General features: G+C 41.4%; 1 protein-coding gene across 16 annotated transcripts in view; it reads left to right on the top strand.

The window, feature by feature from the left end:
- The window catches only part of LYPD6B (LY6/PLAUR domain containing 6B), a 176,109-nt gene that overhangs the window by 111,961 nt on the left and 41,724 nt on the right, over positions 1 to 22,424 (top strand). For 6 of the 16 annotated variants that reach the window (XM_055380175.2, XM_004032636.5, XM_063694834.1 and 3 more), the window contains one exon: positions 9,620 to 9,691. The exons of the other annotated variants lie outside the window; for them this stretch is intronic. In XM_055380175.2, the coding sequence (XP_055236150.1) occupies positions 9,620 to 9,691 (72 nt within the window). The remainder of the gene's footprint in view (positions 1 to 9,619; positions 9,692 to 22,424) is intronic. 16 annotated transcript variants of the gene reach the window in all.

Raw genomic sequence — 22,424 nt, forward strand, 5'->3', positions numbered from 1 at the left:
CAGTATGAATGGGTGGGGCTCTCATGTAGGCGCTGGGTGGTGGGTATATATGGTGTCCTCTGGGGCACTGTAGTTTCTCCAGAGAAGAGTTCTCCAGTCTCCTGGAGGAGGGAGGCCAGGTGTGAAGGAGGACACAGGGAGAAGGCCTGTGTTTCTGCAGCTGTTACAGGTGCAGGGTGCTTCAGTATTCAGACTGTGGCTGAATCTCCCAGTTCTCAGTCTCATACTTTATCCACTGCTCCATTTTGCCTGATGCTTTCAAGTCCAGAGAACTCTCCAGTTAAATTTTTCCAAATGAGGAAGCTGTAGTCTTCTGTAGGATCAGTGCCATGCCATATAGGGCTCAGGAGATGCTCTGGAGGTCTAAGTTATTCTGTCTACTTTTTAAAAATCACCTTGTTTTCAACCTAAGATTCACCGCTGCCTTTTTGCCGATGGATGTCCTTAGGTGCCAAACTCCTCAGGGATTCTATAGAACAAGTTAGCTTGCTTCTGGGTGTCTTGTTAGCAAGCTGTTGGAGAATGGAGAAGTGTTATATTGTTATTTGTACTTTTATGTATATATTAAGCAATTTGGAAACTCTCCAGGTGATTCTGATGTACATCCCAGCTTGGTTTCTGCGATGCTGTGTAAATGATCATCTGAAAATGCAGATGAGGCTATATCACACCTCAGCTCCAAAGCCTTCCATGGCTCCCATCTTCTGTAGACTCAATTTCAAATTCCTTATTGTGATATTCCAGATGCTGGCCTCACTTTCTAGCCTTGCCTTCCACTACTCACCATTCTATGCTTTTTGCAGATGCTTTTGGTTCTGTAGTTAACTCTTTTCCCTCACTCTCCGACATTTGCTCATCAAAATATTGTTTTTCCTCAAGATCTATTTTAAGTTCTACCTCCTTCATAAAACTCCTCTCTTTTCAAAAGCTTTCTTTTCTGTGCTGCCTACAGAATTTCTTTTATGTTTCTTTTATGACACTTAGAATATTATGGTATAGGTCATTGTTATTCACTTTTATGCTTATCTCATTATCCCCTGTCACCAAATGCAGGCTCCTTAAACACAAGGACTGTATTATTCACCTATTCTATATATCTTTTATTGATCAAATATTTATGAGTGCATGTCATATGCAAGGCCCTGTGCTAGATCATGGGGTATGTACGTAACTAAAGCAGAGTTCTGTTACCTGGGGTCCTGGTTACCCCAGAAAGGGGCTCTTTCCTGTTCATTTTCATGAAGCCAACACACAAAACCAAAAGTGAGTGTCAAGCATTGCAGGCTTTAGTCAATGGCTATGGAATTGGACAAGTGGGAATGTAGCTCACACATCAACTTCTTGGTTGCTAAGAATTGGGAAGTTACAGATATAGGGCATCCTTAATGAAGGGGCTGGGCATTAAGGACAATGGGAGGCATATTCATGCTTTTTCTTAGAAAGGGATAAAGATTTTCTAGGAATCAAAGAGTTTCCTTTGTTTTATCCTCTCTTGGTCTCATGCAGTCATTGTCATGGTAATTGTCAACTGTCTTGGCACTGGTGGGAGTGTCATTCAGTATGGAAATTGGATTATAATGAAGCTAGAGGTTCTTCAGAGGTTGAGTAAGCTGTCTAAGAAGGAACTTCTGACCACAGACATCCTGTTTCCTAAAAATAAGCAGGGTTAAAGCTCAGCAGGAATTTAGCTATGTTGCATAAACATTGCATTGGGCAACAAAAGTGGGGTAGGGGTCCAGCTAAGTCACCTGGGCATTGCAGTGGGTAACAGTTCCATCTATATTCTGCCATGAGGCTTATGGCAAGTGCTCTAAGGAAGCACTAAGTCCCCTAATGGAGCAGTAAGTACCCTAAGGAAGGGGAAAACAAGACTCCCTAATCTGTCAAGCATGCTGTTAAATTTTAAAAGGAGGAATCCAGTGTGGTTGATAAAAGCTGAACAGGGTCTTATAGGTGAGTCATTCTGAGCTGGGCTTTTCTGTGTAAGATATTAACAAGGCACACGGGTTGAGATAAGGGCTTCTTGAATTAATGAATAAATCCCAGGCAGAGTCCTCTAAGACTTGGAGGCTCTATTTAAGGACAGTCAGTAATCTGTTTTGACCAGGGCTTGGACCAAATGGAGGACGGCAGTGGAAAATAAGCTTGGGAGAGGGATTTGGGACCCATTCTAGTGGACCTGGGTGCTTGGTTGTAAATAGATTGGGTTTTATTTGGTTCAATGCCACTGAAAGCTTGTGGACAGTGTCGTGGGATGGTCAGGATCTGTTTAAGGCAGACATGTGGTATGATCAGTAAAGGAAACTGGGAGAACAGTTAAGAAGAAGTCTTGGCCGGGCGCGGTGGCTCATGACTTTAATCCCATCACTTTGGGAGGCCGAGGCGGGCGAATCACGAGGTCAGGAGATTGAGACCGTCCTGGCCAACATGATGAAACACGGTCTCTACTAAAATACAAAAAATTAGCCAGGCATGGTGGTGCGTTCCTGTAGCCCCAGCTACTCGGGAGGCTGAAGCAGGGGAATCACTTGAACCCGGGAGGCGGAGATTGCAGTGAGCCGAGATCGTGCCACTGCACTCCAGCCTCGCAACAGAGTGAGACTCTGTCTCAAAAAAAAAAAAAAAAAAAGAAGTCTTGACCTGGTCCAAGACATGTGATCCAAGCTGGGGCCAGGGTGATCGTGACGGCAGGCATGGAAAAGAGAGGACGGACATGATAACTTTTGCAGGGCACAGCTGATTCACTTGTCCTTCATTACTGTGGATTATGGAATTTATTGGTATTGGGGAGCAACAAGGTGAGAGCCCTTGAAGATGACTCAAGAATTCAGCCTGGCTCCTGACTAGGAGGATGGTGATTCTAATAATGAAGAGAATGGGGAAGAAGATGGAGTTTCGTGGTAAAGATGATGTCTTCTCATTTTGAATATTATAGTGGATTTGTATTTCCCCCATCCCCCACCCCCCAAAAAAATCCAAGTTCCAACCCCTAATACCTTTGCAGATGTAATTAAGAATCTCAGGATGAGCTCATCCTGGATTGAATGTGGACTCTAGGTCCAAGGACTGTTATCCTTATAAGAGAAAGGAAGGAACACACGGACACAAGGGGAAGGGCATGTGAAGAAAGGGCAGAGATTGGAGTTATGTAGCCAAAGCATGGCAATGATTGCTGGAACTACCAGAAACTAGGAGGAGAGAGGGCTGGAACACACCTTCCTCAGAGCCTCCAGAGTGAACCAACCCTGCCAGCACCTTTGACTATGGCCTTCTGGCCCTTCAGAAATGTGAGAATCGATTTATGTTGTTTTAAGCCACCAATTTTTTTGTAATTTATTATAGCACACCTAGGTAACTAATTCAGATTATGTTCAGATTTAAACATACAGCACAAGAATTTACCAACCAGCTCCATCCTAAACTTTTGTTATTTTATGTGATCCACTGAAAAGATAGCTATTCATTGAGAATATCCTGTTGCTGATGTTAGCAACATTTGGTGATGGGGACGGGGCGGGGTGGGGTGGGGAGATTGGTGGCGGGGTGGGGTGGGGAGATTGGAGGAGTGGTGTTATTGAAAAATGAGGCAGGTACAGTAGATTTGCTTCCCTACAGGAAAAACTATTTCAAAAGCAAGAAGCAATCAGTAATTGAGCATTCACTGAGTTTCTATTTTGTGTCCAATGCTATATGCTAGGGACAGAAAGAGATACAAGATAATACGATTCCATATGGACTCGCGAAATACAATCCAATAATTGAAACAAAACCATTTAGTAAAGCTAATATATAACCAATTGATAAGGGAAGTAAGGAATATTGAACTGCATATGGAAGTTTTGTTTCTTTTTTATTAATTGGATACTTGAATTTTTTAAAAAATTTACCATCGAGTTTGAGGTTCTGTTACAAAGTCACTCAGTGTCAAGGGTATGTTCCTTGATCCCTTAAAGTAAAATTACCTCTTTGCTTGAGGCATGATGCATGCTGAATTACCACAAGAGCCCTGGAACTTACAGGCTGAGAAATCATCCTTTTACTTCTCACTTCCTTGCTAGGAAAATGCTCTGCAGCCCACAGAATCAGCAGCAGGCAGAAGCACAATCACCCTCTGATTATGGGAACTGAAAGCATTCATGGACTGTCTTATCTAAATGGTTTGACAAGTTCTCTATTCACCTGGCTAATTGCATCAGGCCCTCTCCTTTTCCTTCCACTGCTGAAACTTGGCAGGTGCAAGGGTCAGTATTGCCCTGCGGCTGGAATGTGCCCTGGACAAGAGCTCCCAGCCCATCACTGCAGCCTGGAGAGAACCAAGGGCCTTGTTTGCTGCCCCAGGGAGTGCTGCAGGGCATTACTTCTAATAGCAAAGGAAATTTCATATTCATTTGTGGATACTTCTGGGCAAAGCTGCGCTCAGCTTGTATTGGCTTTGTCCGGAGGCTGGTGAGCAAGACCAGGGAGTCTAATGGATCTGGAACATGAACACAGGCTAAGTGATCCCTCGTTCTACCACTGTCACTTGTGACTTGCCTCCCAACCGTCCATTTTATTTTGCTCCCCCTCTGAGTACACTGCAATCCCCTTTGAGCCACAGGATTGGGAGTCAGGCCTAATGCCTGCCTATGCTATAGGTCAAACATTGTCTGTGGAGGCTGTAGAAATTAAACTATGGTGTTCATGGCTCCCAGCACTAACAAAGGACATCAATCACTTCTCCTGTGTGAACTCTTCCAGTGAAGGAAAAAGCGATTATTTATGAATCAAGCCTTGAGGCAACTGGAAGTCTTTTTGTTGCTGATAATCTCTTACTCTGGACTTGCTTCTGTAATGTGCAAGGATTTTTACCCCTACTCTTCCTTTTCTTTTCAGAAAGAGAGGAAATTGTGATTGGTTAAGGCATCTGAGCCAGCCTGGGTGTCAAGTAAGAGAAATGAGGATATGATTTCTGGAAACAGCATCCCAAAGATGCCGTTTGCAGTGGAACCTCTAGTCAGCACAGAGCATTTGAGAAGGGTGCGGAATGGTCTCATGCTATGGTGATCAGAGGGCATGGGGAAGGCAGTGGTCTCCTGTTTCAGAGTCGGGATCTTCAGGATGTTTATGAGGTGTTCCTGTTTGTCACTTTCTTTGGATTTAGAGATTACCCTGCTTGGGGATAAGGGAATGAATGACAGTGAGGTCCTTGAGTAGGACACAGAGTGTCCCCGTGACCTTTCCAGATTTTCCCTGGGAATCCTGGCAATACTGGAGGGGAAAGAGTAAGGGAAGGTGTCTTAGCTCAGGCTTCCATAACAAAGCACCACAGATGATGTGGCTTAAACAAGAGAAATTTGTTTTGTGACACTTCTGGAGGCTGGAAGTTCAAAATCAAGGTGTCAGCAAGGTTGGGTCTTTCTGAGGCCCGTCTGCATAGCCTGTGGATGGTCTTCTCCCTGTGTCTTCCTATTTTCTTCCATCTGTATGTACGTGTCCCGATTTCTTCTTATAAGGTCACCAGTCACCTATTGGATTGGATTAGGGCCTACCCATATGACCTCATTTTAAATTAATTACCTCTTAAGACTCTCCAGATACATCACATTCTGAGGTACTAGGGATTAGGACCTCAACATATGAATCTGGTGTGGTGGGGTTGGGGTACACAATTCAGCCCACAACAGAAGGGAATTGTCATTCTACAAATTCAAGTTCAATTTCATAACTGATAAACCTTGATTGCCTTATTGGGGTTCTTACCTTTGAGAATTGGATTCAGGCTAATGGGACTATTTTAGGGGGAGTAGGGGTGTGGTTGTACATCAGAAAGGCCTGAATTAACTTAATTACACTTGGAGGGTAGGAATGGTATTCACAGTTAAAAGTTTAGCTCTCAAATTTTGCATCTCATCTATCCAGAATGTGTATTACTGATGTCCTGAGATGGGGTAAGTAATTACTTTGGACAGAGAGCTGAGTGCCTTTTTCATTCTGAGGGCTCCTGATTAGGCTAGCTTGAGATCCTTTGTATTAGCATCCTAGTTTCAGCCTGTTGGGGGCCGGCTTCTGCAGCCTATGGGAATGTCTCCTGTTTTAGAGGCAAAGGACTGCTTACTTATATACTAAAAAGAACAATCTTAACAGTATTCATTTTGTCTTAAAAAAAAAACCTATTGCTCTAGAAGTTAAAAACACACAGGAGGAACTCAAGACTTAATTCTCTATAATTTTCTACAAGAGCTTTTGTTGTTTAAATGACATGTTCCCAACTAACTGAACACAAAAGTAGTGAATGAACTTCAACTCAGCCAAGTGCTAACAATCTGTGATGACAGCAGATCCTCCCAGCTGAGACGTTTATGCTGAACAAAGTGGCCTGAATCCTTTATGGCTATTGATTTTGCTTGCAATTCCCTTGCCAGTGTGCAAAAATGGTTGTTTTTTGTCGACTTTCTCTGGACATCTTTTGATGACTCACACTGTGCCAGTTTTGTGAACTCAGGTGTGCATTGACATGCCTGCTTCATGCCATCTGCTCTCCCATACGCGTTGAAGGTGAAGACCAGCAGTGGAGCCTCTCTCCTTTTCTTTCAACTATTAGATTCTTTTGCTGAGAGCTGTGTTCTTCTGAGGACCTATGTTTGCACACGGAAGCCTGGTTACCTTATTTATATACCCTAGAAATGAAAAACTTTTGGGTGATATTTTACCTGCGGGGATAGAAACCGATGCTTCAGGTTACTGCAGTATCTGACTTCTTGACATCAGCTTTTTGACAGAAGCTCATTATCACTGGGTCGGGGGTCAGGAATGACACATTCTAAGCTTTAGGCACATGGTATGAAGAGTTACACGTAGCAGGGGATATTGTAGTCTCGCTTCAGCTTTAAATATCAAGAACATTAATTAAGATTGGGGTGGGGAGATTTACCAAACCCTTAGGGAAGAAAAACTATTGAACAGACTTTTGTTTTCTTGCTGCTACTACTGATTCTGAAACTAGGATTTGTATAATTAACTGGTTTCTTGTGGAGTAACTCTTCTACCTCTTATATATGGTTCTTAAGAATGTAGCTAATATTTTAAAAAGACTTTTCACACCGTAAGTACTCTATAATTACTTGGTGAATTAACTATATAAAAATTGATTCCAGGGTAAACAAAATGTGGTATATACTTACAATGGAATATTATTCAGCCATAAAAAGGAATGATATTCTGATACATACTACCACATGGATGAAACTTGAAAACAATGTGTTAAGTAAAATAAGCCAGACACAAGAAAGGATAAATATTGTATGATTCCATTTATATGACGTACCTAGAATAGTCAAACTCAAAGAGACAGAAGGTAGAATAGAGGTTACCAGGGGCTGGGGGTAGAGGAAATGGGGAATTAGCATTTAATGGGTACAAAGTTTCTGTTTCAGATGACAAAAAAGTTATGGGAATGGATAATGGTGATGGTTATGCAACACTGTGAATGTACTGAATGCCACTGAATTAGACACTTTAAAAATGGTTAAAATGATAAACTTTTATTATGCTCATTTTACCATAATAAAAAAGTTTTAAAATATTGATTCCAATGCAGAAAGCATATTTGAGACTTATACACATACAAACATATAAAATTTAAACTTTGTATTCCTTAGACGTATATTACTTGAGCTTAAAAACCTGCCTGAGGGCAGTTTTTCTATGGATTTCCTACTAATCAGCAATAGAGAAAACTTCTACTCCAGGCTGTTGCCAGGACTGTAGTCTCAGACAGTTGTAGCCCAATTCCTACCCAACTTTTTATTGGAAGAAATAATAACATTTATGGGAAATATCTCAAAGGATATGGAGTTCATTAGTTTTTCCAGAAATTCTAACTTTTATCCCCAGATCAAGCCAGATAATCAGATTTTTATGTTTTTTTTTCCTTGCCAGATCACTTTAGTGAGTTGTACTTTGGTGTCGTATTTCATGTTGTGGGATGCAGTAAGAAGACATTATAGGAGACCCCCTACTGTGTATACTTAGAGACATTGTTAATTAATTACTCTCCTCTTCCTCCCCAAATGTGGATGATAAAGGATCCTTTAAGAATTTGCCTGAGGTAGGGAAGGTTAACACCTTGGAAGAAATTTCTCAATGACACAAAGCTAACACTCTTGAGGAGTATGTGTATGGTATTTTATATTTTGTTCAATGTGACCATAGTGTGTCTATTTTCTTCTTTGCTTTGGCTACTAGCATGCTCAGAGCCTAATTTTTGAACCACATCAAGTAATAATTTAGCACCTTACAACATACATTTCTGTGGACTTTTTCTCATGTTCTTACAGCCTCTTTTTATGTTGTCTTCTCTACATAGTATATATGTTTTGTAAATGAACTCATTCTTTTTTGAAATTAGATGGCATACTAGTACTAATTAGGGTTCTTCAGAGAACCCTGACCAAGAGAGAGCATATGTGTGCGTGTGTGTGTGTGTGTGTGTGTGTGTGTGTGTGTATGGAAAGAGAGAGAGTAGGGGCAAGGGGATTTATTTTAAGGAATTTTCTCATACAATTGTGGGGCTTGGCAAGTATGAGATTCATAGGGCAGGCTACCAGGTTGGAGATCCAAGGAAGAGTTATTGTTGCAATCTTGAGTCCAAAGAGAGGCTGGAGGCAAAATTTCTTCTTGGGGGACCTCAGTCTTTTTTCTTAAAGCCTCGACTGATCAAATAAGGCTCACTCACATTATGAAAGGTAATCTGCTTTATGCAAAAGCTACTGATTTAAATGCTAATCACATATAAAAAATACCTTCTTGGCATGAACTGATGTCTGACCAAACAGCGGGCCACCATAGCCTAGCCAAGTTGATGCATAAAATTAGCTATCACATTAGTCAGGTGTGGTGGTACATGCCTGAAGTCCCAACTACTCAAGAAGCTAAGATGGGAGGATCGCTTGAGCCCAAGAATTTGAGACTACGGTGAGCTATGATCATACCATTGTATTCTAGCCTGGGCCAGAGTGAGATCCCATCTCTTACCAAAAAAAAGGTATAAATATATAATAGAATTTTCTTAAAATTGGGCATAATTTTTGTCTTTTATATTTGCTCATTTGAATGCATATAGGGAAACATTCCAATTCCCTCCCACCTCCTCATCTGGGTTCAAGACTCATGTTGTCATTATTTCATCAGCTGGTAGGGCTGTCTTCCAAACCAGGTTAAATGGCACAGAGTCTTCATTGTGGATGTGTTGAATGTGTGAATGCTACGGCCTGCCAAATACCCTGATATATGCCAGTGTTATAGAGAGTTCTGCCAGCTCTTTGGTAAACAGCCATTTTTGTGGAGGGATGTGATGAGGTGTATGATTTCACCAATTATTACCATTCTTAATTAGATGGGGCCCAGGTGTGTGTTAATAAAACGCTAGCTCACACTCTCTGTAATGTTAATGGCCCCACCTTGACTTGATTCCAGGGATTTCATGCATTTGATGTTGTTCAATTGACTGTATTGCTGTTCTATTCTGAAACATCTCCAAACATCCAGAAACCTGCCTTTTGTTAGAAAACATTCCAGTTGTTCAAGAACGTTACTCATCGTCAGCAGTGGCTCTTTCCTTATCTTTTTTTATCTCTGGTAGGCTGATTACTCTGAGTGCAAACCTTTTCACTGTTCCAGAGAGGAGCCTGACAACCACATTCTCCTTCTCAAGGTAAGAATGGCAGCTGTTACAACAGCCCTCGGCTTTTCATCTGGGAGCTCTGGTTACGTTGTTGGGAATGGACTCCTGAAAGTCCTGGGACCCTGTCTTTTTCCCATCTCCTTGGCAGTTTGCCAGGTTTCCCATCCTAAGCCCTCACTGCTCACTGTGATCCTGCGGTTTGGAAGCCTGGCTTGTGCTTAAGTTACAATTCTGGTGAACCAAAAAGGGGAGTCCCCATGCTCAGCGAATGGTTGGTAGATCAAAGACTTCTCTGCTTACCACAGAAGCTAATTTGGTCAATTGAAAGAGAACTTCCTCAGAGTAATCTTCTCAGTGACAGATGGGGGTGCGTCGGGGGTGTGGAGCGATGTTCAAAAGTGTCTGCATTAAGTGAAATACATTGCTGAATACACTTAGAACATGTGTGCACTAATTATTGAGCATTTGTAGTTATAGAATCTTTGCATGTTAAGCCTTAGAAAATATTTACTGATCTAAAACAGGATGAGAGTGTTACCCCAACAAAGAAGAGAGACAGCATAGATGGACGTGGGCACCGTGAAAGTTATGTGTTTAATTGATGATTGCTTTTTACTTGATGCATTATGTCTTTTGGTTTTAGGTGTGGTGCTTACTGCGCAGGCTGACCAGGTTAGTGTGTCAGGCCTGATTCCATTTTTTTAGGTGAAGACATCAGATCAGAGGTTTGGTTTTTCTGAGGGCAGGTGGCAAATGCCAAGGAATGCCTGTGTGAGGCTTCAGGGACTGGGCCTGGTTGTCTCATGGTTTTCTTCTTGGCTATCAAGGCTATCAACTACCAGCCCAGAGGGCTTCTGCCTGTCAAACAGCGCTCCCACTTTGCATCTGATGGCTGGAAGAGAGGGAGGAAACATGCAAAGGAAATTGCCTAAGATTATGAGCTGATCTGGCCAGGGCCATGTTTATATTCCTGTTTCTTGCCTAAAGAGCAGATTGAATTATTAGCACCTGTGTTTGTTAATGATAATTATATGTTTCAAGTACAAAGCAGAATTCTGTAAAATATCTACTAAGATGTCTTTCTAATGGATAACATTTTATGACCCTAATAAGGCCCAAGACAACAAGCAGGAATTTGTATATTATCATCACTCTTTTTCCCAGGGCATATTGGGTGGTATGTGAGCTGTAACTTCAACTTAGGAATCTGCTAGTAAGAAACCCAGAGGACTTGAGGATCAGAGGAATGACGGTCTAGTCATAAGACATATGGGAACATTGGGTCATTTTCCAAAGCAAGGAAACGTAATTCATTGTTAGTAATGTGTTAAACAGTGTCAGGATTATCATCATCATGATCACCGTGGTGATAAAATGTAACTCTATTATTAACCATCTCTATCACCACCATCACTACAGGTAACATTTGTTTGTTCTTACTGTCTACCAGGCAACACCCTAAGCATTTTGCATGCATTCTCTCACTCAATCTGCACAGCATTCCTGTAAGGAAGGGTCTATTAATATCCACCTTTTACAGTTGAGGAAACTGAAGCTTACCTAAGAGATTAGGTAAGTTGCCCAAAGTTAGACAAGCTAAAAGGTGGCAGAACTGGAATGTAGCCCATTGAACAGCATCAAATGGGGCCAACCCATGTGGAGTATTTACGGCTGTGCTTTACTCGATGTCCACACTCACCCCTGCTTGCATTCCCTTTTGTCCTAACCACCACCTACTGTTGACACTCTAGCTATCTCTTCTGCATGAAGGTAGCCAAAAAACTCAAGAGCATTTAAGTAGTTCAAGATCGTTAAAGCATATTTGGCCTATGGAGAACAGCAGAAAGAATTAAGAGTAAAAATCACCCAATTTTAAAAGGTGCCAGTTGTAGTCATGAACACTTTAGTGTATTTTGCTGTTGTTTTCCCCTTTGTATTTACTTTTTTCACATAGTCTCTATGTACTTAAGTTTTGAACTTTAAACGTAACCAAGTCGTTTCTTGTGCTTTTGCCTATTTTAATGGCTGCTGAGTACTCTATTAAATGTGTATGGTTAGAGAGCCTTAAGTCTACTCCACAAGAAGTTATATCCTTGTCTTTCTCCTACATGATAAGTGCGGAGTTTCTGCTCACCATATATGATAGCTAATTTGTGTTTTCTGGGCAACTGGGTTGGAATTGTGGGGTGCCTGCATCCCCTCACATTTTATATACCTTGCATCTTGAGAGGCGTCTCTGTGGGGGTGGGGCAGGAGTCCTGCTTGCCTGGAGCCCAGATTCAGCTTTGTGCCAAAACTAGCTGTAAGTTACTTTATTTTATGGCATCTTCATCTGTGAACATCTCATCAGCTCTGTAATTCCACACAGTCAGGAGTTTTCTGAACTCTCTTGATTCATAACCTGAGGAGTTTCAATAGATGCAGCAATTTTGGTTGGGCTCAGTGGAGTTACTCTGAGATGCTTTAAGCAGGGAATTTTGTTTTTCAAGATGATCAGACCTGTAAGCTCTTGGAAGGAGAGGGTCTTACTTTTATATAATTCTTGCCATTCCTGCCTCTGCACCCTCAACAAACTTCTTCCTCCATGCTGACATACCCACAAAATAGATAGTACAAGGTATGAAATCAACAAACAGAAGAACAAACAAGTAATGCACAGACAAAGGCTACCGGGCTTGTGTAAGAACCTTTAGCATCATGGCTGTCCAGCTTATCAAATAATTGAGTAAGATTGTTTTCATTTCAATGTGTTAGCTTTGTTTATAATAAATGGGGACTTAAGCCTCCAGATCCTCTCATCATATATTTCAGAGTAATTTCCCTATAAAGTTGGGTATCAGTTCTTCCCTCAGGTTACAGGTGAGGGAACACTGATTTATGGAACTTGCTACTTTTTCCCCCTGTGTCCTGGAGTGAAGTAACCTTTTGCTTAGGTCACAGTAAAATCAAAGCTTAGAATGTAATCATTCTCTTGTTTTGGGAAGGGAAGACTTTTGCTCTAACCTGTGGGGTCAACAATTGGGTCTATGAAATAAACTGACAACAGGCAGATTAACAGGAGAAAAGGTATGCAAATTTATTATATGCATGAGTGCATCATAGGAAAAAAAGTGAATATCCAATGACATAGTCAGATTTAGGAGCTCATATATTCTCTTCGCAGGAGAGAGAGGAGGAAGGACGTAGGCAAATAAGAGAAGAGTAAATGATTTTTTGGGAAGATGAATGGGCCCTCAGAAGAATAGATCGGAGACACGGTAGTTTGTGACAGAGTTTGTCTGGGTGGGGTGTGTGTTCTAGTTTCCTTACCAGTGATAAGATTTAATCTCCTCTGGTTGATGAAACTTCTGTGGAGGGAATTGATGACAACCTAGTTTCTTTTGGAGCATCTGTCTGTCTTTAGGCAGATAAGGGGAGCTCAGAGAAAGCCTCTCTCTGCACTTGCTGTTTTTCGAATGACTTCAGCTCAAAATAATCATACTAATACAGTGTGTTTTGGGGTGGCATATCCTGAAGTCCTTCACTTGCTTTTACCAGCAGAATAAAATGAAGGCATTCAGGGCTTCCTGCATTCTTGGAGCCACATATCTGGACCATGGATATGACATGATTGGTTCTGACTGGATCCCCTGATTCTCCCTTAGTGATGCTGATCTTGAATTTTCTGACTCATGCCATGAAGGTGTCTACCCACACTGTTGTGCAATATCCAAGACCTGTGGAATAACACTGCTTCCAAGGAAGCCAAATTCAGGCATTTCTGGCTTTGTATTCTATTGCAGACTAAAAGGAACAAACAAAATCCTGTATTCCCACGATATCCCTCTACAAGGATCTAACTTGGCACCCTACCTTGGTGCTGAAAGCTTGCCTCCATCTTCCCAAATTTGATCACTAATTGGTCTGAGCTTTTTCCAAGTGAATGTGCTGCCTCACTGGCCCTAGGTGGGTGAGATAAGAGCTTGGAAACACCTTGTGATGGTTGGTAAACCTGCCGGCAAGTGGCCTGGTTTTATGTGTGTGTGTTTGAAATACTATTGATAATAAAACCTCATTTGTATCAGTGAGGGCTCTGCATCAGTTATCTATTGCACAACAAACCACCTCATACATAGTGGCTTAAAACACCTCATACATAGTGGCTTAAAACAACAACTGTTTAATTTGCTCATGATTCTGTGGGTCAGCAATTTGGGCACTTTTGCTAATATTGCCATTTGGGCTCAGCTGGGTGGTTCTTCTGTTAGTTTCACCCGGGGTCACTCATGCCCCTGTGCTCAGCTGGTACCTTGGAGCTAGGTGATCTAGGGGATCTCAGCTGAGATGATTCATTTCTGCCATATGGTCTCCCCCTCCAGTAGCCTAGCTCAGCCTCCTTGACATGACAGAACTTTCTGGCAAGAGGACAAGAGCAAAAACTATAAGCTTGAAGCCTAAACTCAGAAATTACATAGCCTCTCTTCTGCCACATTCTGTTGGTCAAAGAAAGCTGTAGGACCAGCCCAGATTCAAGGGGAGGGCATTGGAAATAGACTCCACCTCTAACTTGGAGTAGCTGCAAAGAATGCATGGCCATTTTAAATTTATTGCAGGCTCTTAACTTTGTTATAAAAGCAATCTGAAATTACTTTAAAATTATTTTGTCATTTAAAAATCCTGGAATAGGGATGGTCTTGTCAGCCCATCTGAGAGGAGTCTGGAAAGTGGAGGTCTTCAGTAATGTACCTAAGAATATAATAAAGTTAATAACAACACAAGCAGGCACTAATATTGTTTTTACTATATGCCCAGCACTATATGGAGTCCTTTAGATATCATAACTCATTTGGTCATTACAAAATCTTATGAATAGGTATTATTTTTATCCCTAACTTATAGGTGAGAAAACTGAGGCACAGAGAGGTTAAGCAACTTCCCTCGAAGTCATACAGCTAAGTCGTAGACCTGGGATTCCACTCCAGGAGGTCAGGCTTCAGAGTCTTTATGTTAACCCTAATGCTTCTAGAGTTAATGGAAATTTCATCTTTCTGACTCCTAGCAGAGTTCTCTCTTGGACTGTGTGGTTTTTCTAGAGACAGGGGGATTGGCTATTTAGAGATGGTTGCTAGGCCTTCCTGGGTACACCCAAGTGACCAAAAATGGTTCTGTCACATTATAGGAGACCCTAATTAGATGTAATAAAGACACTTATTATCCCATGGAACACAGAGTAATTCTCCTGAGCCCAACGGTATTTCCTGGGGGTAGGGGTGGAGGTAGAAGGTTCTTATTCTTCTCTTTGGTTGGCAGGCATTTGAAGAATGAGGATATTTAATAACACCCTCTATAACCTTTCAGATAGCCTCTTATTTTTTGGTTTCAAGTAATCAGAAAGACTTAGCCCCAAAGAAAAAAATGTTGTGTTTATTTAGCTTTTTGTTTAAGGACTATCCCAAGGAAAGGGTGGGTTGATAGCCTTTTTAATCTAGGGTTTGTTGAACTCAATTCAGTCCAGTGTCCAGGTAGAACAGGTGGTTTATCTAAGAAAAATGACAAATTTTACTGACATTTTTGAGGTCACCCTTGCAGCCACGAATAAAGCGGCTCATAGTACCAATATGAGTTACAATAAGAAGTTACTTAACCTCTCTGTGCCTCAGTTTTCTAATCTATAAATTAGGGACCCTTTCTGTTTGAGGGGCATGGCACATTTAGGAGCCAGAACTAGACTTGCATCTCCACGATGGTCATATCTCACTCTCCATTTAGCTATGGAGTGGGGGAGAGACTGCCAATCTAAGGCTTAAGGGAAGTCACTCTGGCTGTCTAGCATCTTATCTCCCTTAAATCCCATCCTTGTCTCTTGACTCTACAACTGGCCTCCTTCTGACACCCTCATCGTCTTATGTGGGCTCAGGTTGGCATCAATGTCTGTTCCATTGCTACCGAGAGTGTTTGCTACAACTTTGTACTCATGAGAATTTGCATGTTCACCCTAATATGGACTCCAGCTAAAATCTGAGCTGGAAAATGGGCAATCTGGACATGCATGGCCCCACCAGAGAGGAGAGATCACAGGATGGGGACTAGGGAGACCCAGGCTGCAGACTGCCCCGCCCCTTCCATCATTGCTCACCTTCCCACACCAAAAACTTCTCAGGACAGCTTTCTTGCTTGTCAACCACAACATCCTAGGGTTATTTTCCCCATACCAGTGGAAACCCTGTTACCTTCATAATCTTTTCCTTCAACTAATCTTGAAGAGTTTATAATCATCTTCTGCATTAAGTGTTTTTTTTTTTCTCTTGTGGATGCTCACTTTCCTCGTTTCTTATTCAAACCAGCTGGGACAGTTTATCCTCTAGCATAGAAATGAAAACCTGACAGGCAGGTCTCTGCAGTAGAGATTGGGCTGGTTCTCTCTCCAAACAGTATTTTACTGTTGGCTGCTGCAGCTGAATAGCTCACCCTGCCATTATGACAGAATGGCCCAGAACAGACCACAGGCAGGAAGCGTCTTTTGTTTCAGGGGGCTTTGGAGCTGTTTTTTCCCTGCCATAAACTTAATTGCTTTCTGTGATGTATCTGGCAAACCTACCAGTGTCCTTTTTGCTGCCTCCTGCTTGGTCAATCAGGACTACCAAAGCCTGCAGCTTTGCTTTTTAGGAAGTTTGGTTGATTAACATGAGTTTGCCTTTGGCTTTTGCTAACATTGCCTTTTTTGGGGCACTAGTGGTGCCCAGGAGAAGGATGTGAGTGTGGTATGTGTGGGGGGAGGTATAGATGAGAGACAGCTGGGTCTTCTGGGACAGTGGGGGAGCTGGCTCAGAAAACTGTGGTTCCCACAGGGTCCTCACGTGCATGAGTAAGTCATCCTGCTTCCTGAAAGGGAGGTTTTATTCACCTTATCACCATAGAGGATGTTTCAGATGTGGCAATTCCTTTATATCACTGCAATTTTGACTCACCGTAGGATTTCTGGGTTTAATTGCTCCCCTTTCTTGTTGGTTTTATGACCAGTGTTGCAGGAAAGACAATACTTGAAAGTCTGTGGAAGCGCCTTCTTTTAATATTTTTCTTTGCAGTGACGATGATTGCTTAACAATAATAAACATAGAAAGAGGTTTTTTAATGTTTTTTTTTGTTTTTGCTTTTGTTTTTTTAAAAAGACCTTTGGGCCAGGTGTGGTGGCTCATGCCTGTAAACTTTGGAAGGCCTTGGCAAGTGGATCACTTGAGGTCAGGAGTTCAAGACCAGCATGGCAAACATGTCAAAACCCAATCTCTACAAGAAATACAAAAATTAGCCAGGCGCAGGGGCATTTGCCTGTAGTCTCAGCTACTCAGGAGGCTGAGGCAGGAGAGTTGCTAGAACTGGGGAGGCGGAGTTTGCAGTGAGCCAAGAGATTGCACCACTGCACTGTAGCCTGGGCAACAGAGTGAGGCTCTGTCTCAAAAAAAAAAAAAAAAAAAAAAGAACCTTGCTCTAGGCTGGCTCTTGGTGAGGAAAATGAGCTGGGGATGGTGCTTTGAATGGTTAAAGGCATATTTACACATTTGCACATGCGCCCGTCAGGTTCCAGTCCACAGTAGCAGCCACTTTAGCAACGTTCTCATAATCCTCAGTGGCATCTTCTTTAAAGCTTGTTCTCAACAGTCCAACCAAAGCATCACATTCCAAATTTAACCTTAACCTGCCCTTGAAATTTCATCCTTAGAAAGTCTTTCTAGAATGGAGATGAAAACCTCTTCTGTGTCTAAATATGACAAGCCCATGCCTGATTTGCCTGTTCTCACCATGGTCATTTCCATATTTAAGCTGTGAATATTGAGTTCTGTCTGCTATCAGCTGTGGCTCCCCATGCCTGTTCTCTGAATGTAGGTCTTGCTAGAACAAAAAGGGTAAAGGTTGTTATTCCTGGATGGCAGATCTATGTAACCACCAGTGTGGTGCCACCAGATAGACAATGAATGAATGTGTTTGGACAATAATATAACCTGCAGCACACACTCTGATCATAGGGGCCTAGCTTCTCTTTTGCATTAAGCCTCAGGTATTCTTTGATCAAGTGTGTGGTCATGTCTTTGTAAGTTTACTTTGGGGCCTTAGCAGTATACCCAAACAGATTGTTGCCAAAATCACACATGGTATGAGCCTATTTAGGTATTATCTAACAGAATTCTAATGGGCAACAATTATGTAGACAGTTACTTGTCATCTATTAAATCAGTGTATTTTCTATAGGTTTTTAAATAGTGCTTCATTTGTAATTAAACTGTATTTTAACATATCCCCTCAAAAAGGGTAGATTAGAGTAATGCACTATGGAAATGGTAAGGAGATTCAGATTAATTAGGAAATGATTAATTCAGATTAATTAGGAAATACCCTACTTCATTCATGGACCCGCTCTTGGGGGTCTAGGTGAGAGACCTAGCTGTCTCTCACCTGTCCATCTTCAACACACACATCACACTCATGTCCTTCTCCTGGGCACCGATTCCCCAAAACAGGCAATGTTAGAAAAGCCAAAGGCAAACTCATGTTAATTAACTAAACCTACTAAAAAGCAAAGCTGGCAGGCATTGGTAGTCCTGATTGACTAAACAGGAGGAAGTGTTACTCTGGAAGTCTGATTGGAGCATGACCTTGAAGGGGATAAGGTTCTCAATTGCCAAGTCTTTAAACTGGACTGCCATTTTAGAGGCTTTTACTGTTCCTTGTCAACATATGTGTTTGGCTTGTTTCAAAAAGACACTGCATTAGTTGTATACAAGGGATTCCTAAAATAACCAAGGGAGTGACCTAAGAGAGACAACCAGCTAGTGTTCCCATAGGATTTTTCTCCTGAAACTAAAGTTACAAATCTCTTCTCTTCCATTTTTCACCTATCAGTCGATCCCTGTTATCACCAGAGGCCAGATGGATAGTTCTGGGGATTGTCTTCCTTGAGTTGTGAGCTGAAATGCAGACTTTAAATACAGGGTTTTAAGATGTTAGGGAGGAAAGTGACATTGATTTATTTGTTCTGCTCCCTGCCAGCCTGAGAAACCTGTCCCGTCAGGTAATGAACAACTGTTCTTATCCTAACTAGCAACTTCAAGAGAACGATTACTCATCCCATCATTACCACTCCCCCTGAGTCATCCCGGCTGGTGCATTTTGGTTTCCACTGAATAAAAATCTCCAGGCAATGGGAGTCTAGGGCCAAGATTTCTGTTTAATAATATGAATTATATAAATGTGCCTTGGACATGGAAGCTGTGGCTCCTTCTGGAAAGATATTTCATAGGCCCAGGTCTTCAGCCATGTCTCTATTTGAGAAATTGTATTGGTCAGTATTGCCAAAAGTGGCCATCTTAATGGTCAGTACAGAATGATTATATGAGTGACCAGATGATACAGCTAGTCTGGTTGATCACAAGGGCAAAGATACAGCTATGAAAATGGATAGCTATTTGCCTGTACCTCTTGCTTGTAATTTCATAGTCATGTTGCGTGTTAACCACTCAGTATTCATGGGGGATTTTAGTAAACCTTTTTTCAGGCCTTGTTTTTGTGACAGTGCTGAGAGGGCTTTCACACTTGACATATGCCATCATAGATAAGGACTATTGAAAGGCAGCTGGAGTCATTTCCATTTTACAAATACCATCTGTCTTCTATCACGTCACTGTTCTCTGTGCTATTCTTAGGTCCTGTTGTGCCTGATTTGGGAGACAAATGTGAGACTGGATTGTCCTGGATTAAATTTGGATGTATGGGCAGTTATAGAAATCAATATTGATAGGCATGTGTGTTCAGTTCATTTCAAGGTTTAGTTTATTTCAAAAGTCTTAATATTTATATTTATTACAGATCTAGAGACACATAGCTTTGAGTAGGAGCTGTATTTTGAAACATCACGGTTTATGGGAAAACCTGGCATGTAGAAAATCAAAAGAAAGTACTCAAGGCAGAATGCTGAATGTAAGTTTGTGGGTTAATAGAAAATCCTACCTTTTTTCTACAAATTCCCAACTAATCCTTCCTAGGTTTAAATAAAACCAACAGTCACTATTCTAACAGCTATTCTGTCACCTTTCTCTGTCTTCAGGCACTTGAAATACATCATTAAACAACACAGAATTAATCCCAGGCCCTTTAGACTTTAGACAGAGCTTCTTGGGGCAGGAACTTTATCTTCTTCATCTTGAATCCTGAGAACTAAGAAAAATAAATGTTTTATAAGCAGGCATATATGAAATAATTAGTAGCTGTGAAAATAAAACAAGTGGTGATCCTGAAGCCCTGGCAGTTTGACAGCATGTCCTGTCGGGTCATTGTGAGATAGGACCTGGTTGCAGGTGGGAGCAGCCACTCTGGGACTCTCAGATAAGGCCTGAATGGAAAGGCAATAATGTGTGCCCGGGAGCAGATTGACTTTACCATTGCCTGCGATTCCTGTGTGAAATAGGAAGGCTCAACCCAGGCAAATGCTAAGGAAGCAACACCAAGTCTTTTATTACTCTCCACAACATTTATAGCCAAGTCCTATTCCATGCCCTTCTCCTTGAAGCATTCTGACAGTCATTTTAATGATTTATTTTCTTTTTCATTATCAAAAAACAAATAAAATATTTTATTACCTTTTGTGTAGACTTGATGTCTTTCTCTTCATTTCATCACTTTCTGGGTCTGCAAAATTCCCCTTCCCTTTCAATTTTTATAACTCAAGGATAGGAATTCTGTTTTTCTCATTCCTTATGTGAGAGCTCTTTTTTAAAGTCTGATTTTTTTTTTTTTTGATCCTATATCCCCAGCCTATTTTCTTGTTGTTACTTTATATCTGTGAGTGGGATGGGTGGAGAGGAAAGGAGTATATGGAAAGGGGGACTCAAGAAAGGCCACATGTTTACAATAACATATGGATGGCAGGGAAAGGTTTTGAATAAGAAAAACATTTTTTCAATGCTCTTCTCCACTATTTAAAGATGTAAGAACATTGGCGCTATGCTGCTGAAGATGTTCTGTTGGTTTAGGGAGAAAACACTCTACTACTGAAATTTGCTCTGTGGTTTCTTTCCCAGGATCTACAATAAAAACCAATGATCTATGTGAGAGCCCGTGGCATTGTGATTCCCTTCCATCCTGAATTGCATGTCTTCAATTCAAGCACCCTGCTTTGTGGCTCCCAGGCCCCTGGTTTCTACCCTCTGCCCTTTTGGCTCATTTCCTCCTCATTTTCCGTATGCCTCTGTATTAGTTTGTTATCATGCTGCTACTAAAGATATACTGAGACTGGGTAATTTACAAAGGAAAGAGGTTTAATTGACTCACAGTTCAGCATGGCTGGGGAGGCCTCAGGAAACTTACAATCATGGCAGAAGGGGAAGCAAACATGTCCTTCTTCACATGGCGGCAGGAAGGAGAAGAATGAGCAAAAGTGGGAGAAGCCCCTTAGAAACTTATTAGACCTTATGAGAATTCACTCACTATCACAAGAATAGCAGAATGGGGATAGCCACCCCCGTGATTCAATTACCTTCTACTGGGTCTCTCCCATGTCATGTGAGGATTATGGAAACTACAATTCAAGATGAGATTTGGGTGGGGACACAGCCAAACCATATCACCCTCCTTACATTAAGATATCAGCAGCAGGATCTCCTCCTTCAGACCAGTCATCATGGGCTTCAAAACCTACGCGACCACATGCGTGGATTTGTAAGGGCAAAGCTCTTCTTGGAGAGGTGATTTCAGGTCAGAGTTGACGCAGCATGAGATTATGCCTTGTTCAGTGGTACAACCAGGACATCTGTTCTGTGGACCTCCTAATCAGAACTGGATGTAATATTCCAATGGTGATCACACTCATCATGATGGTCTGGAATGCCCAGATAGTTAGTAAAACATTATTTCTGGGTGTGTCTGTGAGGATGTTTCTAGAAGAGATGAGCTAAACTTTAATTGGTAGATGGCCCTCTTCTATGTAGGTGGGTACTGTCCAATCCATTAAGGGCCTGAACAGAACGAAAAGGCAGAGGAGGATTGAATTAGCTCTCTCTGCCTGACTGCTTGAGCTGAGACATGGATCTTCTGCCTTCAGTGCTCCTGGTTCTCAGGCCTTCAGACTCTGACTGGAATCAACACCATTAGCTCCCAGCTCTCCAGGTCTTCAAACCATACCACCAGCTTTCCTGGGTTTCCAGCTTGCAGATGGGGCTTTTTGGCCTTTCTAATATCATAAGCCAATACCTTTTAATAAGCATATATATATATATATGTGTGTATATATATGCTTATATATGTGTGTATATATATGTATATATATTCACATATTTATATATATGTTCTATGGGTTGAATTTCTCTGGAAAAACCTGACTAATACAATCGTGAAGAATTTTGTTTGATTCAGGATGAGGTTCAGTTGTGCATTAGTTTCTTTAAGCAGCAGCACTATTACTGTGTTTTTTTTAAAAAAAGACATGGTGTTTGTAATTACTTATAATTCATATAGACGAATTGTTAACTAGCAAGGTCTTGGTTATTCTTTGCCCGTTCTGTTGATTATTTGAACCATAAGTTTATATTTAACATCTTGTTGATTTCAGCTTGATGCTTTAGTCTGTCAGGCCTTTTTTTTTTTTTTTTTTTTGCATCTTGATTCTGCTATGAAACATAGTAGCTGCCATTCCTGGCTTTGTGCCATCAGTAAGTTTGATAAAATGTCTTTTTATCTTCATTCAAGTAATTCATTCATTCAAGTAATTGATAAAAATGTTAACTACAATAAATGACAG

The sequence above is a fragment of the Gorilla gorilla genome, chromosome 11 (assembly GCF_029281585.2).
Source record: "Gorilla gorilla gorilla isolate KB3781 chromosome 11, NHGRI_mGorGor1-v2.1_pri, whole genome shotgun sequence".
Lineage (NCBI taxonomy): Eukaryota > Metazoa > Chordata > Mammalia > Primates > Hominidae > Gorilla > Gorilla gorilla.